Here is a 1,958-nt window from a genome sequence, read left to right as displayed (position 1 = left end):
TATTTACTCCTATAAAAACAAATTAGGTCTCCTCCTCCTCTAATACTTTAAAAAATAATCCACATTTTAGTTTTTATAGATCGGGAAATAGAACGTGGCCAGATTTTTTTTTCCACTAACACCCCCCCCCCGATCTTTACGTCATAAAAAAACGGGGGGGGGGGACGCTTTTTATTAGATTCTCGTATGAATTTAAATTCGTTATTTTCCAGTTGAGCCGAAACCGTTCATCCCTCTGGCAGTCATTTCAAGAGACTTGAGGGGAGAAAATAAGGTTATACTCCAATATCAAGTTGTTTTCAAAACGCGTAGTTTTACCTCACATACTAACAAAACAGGAGACACAATAACTTCACAAATGAGTTGAGCTATACAATCTCCCATCTCGACGAAAAACATCTCGTTTGAATGATTAAATAAGATAACCCCAACGTTACCAGTATTATCTCGATCTATAACTCCACCTCCGATGGAAATTGAGTTTTTCAACGCTAAACCCGAGCGTTCGGCTGAAAAATTTAATTAACTTTAAAAATACACACCTTTTTAGGACGATGGTTCGGGAATTAAACCATACCAATGTGGGCGTAGCAATTTGAAGGAGCACGTATTTGAAGATCTGTTTCTATCAAGATAGATTGAGCAGGAATTTCATGATTTCGAGGAGAATACAAATCGAGTCCGGCTGAATTTGCAGACCCTCTAGATGGAATAATCGCTTCTTGAGAGAGCTTAACAACTTCCAACGTATTCATTTCAACGTTTGTAGCGTAAATACAAATTTTCCAACCATAGCTATGTTTTGTATTCCCAGAGGGGTTTTTTCCTTTTTAAATCACATCCCCTCCTCCTCTAATACTTTATAAAATAATCCACATTCTAGTTTTTATAGATCGGGAAGTAGAACGTGTCCAGATTTTTTTACCACCGATCTTTACGTCATAAAAAAACGGGGGACGCTTTTTATTAGCCATAGAAAATACATAGTACGGGTTCTATTGGGTTCCCTATGGGAAATAACATGGAAGTTCCCAAGGTTCCTAGAGGTTCCCTATGGGAAATAACATGGAGGTTCCAGAGGTTCCCTATGGGAAATAACATGGAGGTTCCCAAGGTTCCAGAGGTTCCCTATGGGAAATAACATGGAGGTACCGTGGAAAACTCCATAGGTTTAATATGGTGGTTCTGGATTTAGGACCCCCTTATTCTCACTACTAACATTAACCATAACTAATCTTTACTTAGAACTAGGGATACAACCCAGAGTTAGGCTAACAATTTAACTACAGCTTAGAGCTAGTCTTAGAACTTGCAATTTAACTTACAGCTAGGCTTACTGCATATTGAACTTACGACTGAACTAAATTAACTTTACTTTTACTTTACAGCTAAACTTACGTAATAGGAGCGAACGACTCAACGCAACAAGGCGGAGTAACTTAACTAGGGTAAGACTTGGAGTAGTCGCGAGTTTAACTTAACATTACTATACTTTATATCTAAACTAGTTCCACGGAGCTAGGAAGACTCAACGCAAAGGGCGGAGTAAGTCTAATAAAATACTAATAAAACTCCGAGTGAAGGGCGGAGTAAGGGTACTATCATACTGATAACGACTAGTCACTAGCGGCGACACTAACTTAAACCTTAGAAGGAACTAAGCCTAGCCTACCTGCCTAGTCCAGGAGTCATTTCGAACAGACCGAGGTCCGATGCACCATTACCTTCTCCTGCGCCATGCCCCATGTGCCTAGCTCTCATGTCATGGACTTCTAATTTCTTACAGGGTAGTCAAACTAAGCATTCACTCCCTAGGAGATGGAATCGACCAGGCCTGTTTCCCCACGCCCGTTCCGTAGGGACAAACCACACTGCCTCCGAACGTGGGACATCAACTGGATCGAAACCAAGGGAAGAGGTGCGCAAGTGGGTGTGGACCCAAAGGCGCCACACACCAT

The 1,958-nt window shown here is 40.9% G+C and overlaps 1 protein-coding gene across 1 annotated transcript; it reads right to left on the bottom strand.

The window, feature by feature from the left end:
* Positions 1 to 201: 201 nt before the first annotated feature.
* LOC149663459 (deoxyuridine 5'-triphosphate nucleotidohydrolase-like) lies at positions 202 to 755 on the bottom strand. Its single transcript, XM_089842226.1, has 3 exons — positions 578 to 755; positions 328 to 509; positions 202 to 255 (listed from the first exon to the last, which is right to left on the bottom strand). The coding sequence occupies exons 1-3, from the start codon at positions 753 to 755 to the stop codon at positions 202 to 204; spliced, it is 414 nt and encodes a 137-aa protein (XP_089698352.1).
* Positions 756 to 1,958: the final 1,203 nt, after the last annotated feature.

The sequence above is a fragment of the Phalangium opilio genome, unplaced genomic scaffold (genome assembly GCF_054372755.1).
Source record: "Phalangium opilio isolate 3A_F unplaced genomic scaffold, DU_Popi_V2 ptg000062l_1, whole genome shotgun sequence".
NCBI lineage: Eukaryota > Metazoa > Arthropoda > Arachnida > Opiliones > Phalangiidae > Phalangium > Phalangium opilio.
The sequence above is the reverse complement of the archived record's forward strand: the minus strand, read 5'-3'. Positions and strand labels throughout refer to the sequence as shown.

Excerpts from the sequence above, each read along its gene's own strand:
- LOC149663459 (XM_089842226.1), bottom strand. The coding sequence starts at position 755 with ATGAATACGTTGGAAGTTGTTAAGCTCTCTCAAGAAGCGATTATTCCA. Across the intron at positions 510-577 it reads AAATTGCTACGCCCACATTG|CCGAACGCTCGGGTTTAGCG; the intron begins GTATGGTTTAAT and ends TAAATTTTTCAG. Across the intron at positions 256-327 it reads TTGTGTCTCCTGTTTTGTTA|TCTCTTGAAATGACTGCCAG; the intron begins GTATGTGAGGTA and ends TCTCCCCTCAAG.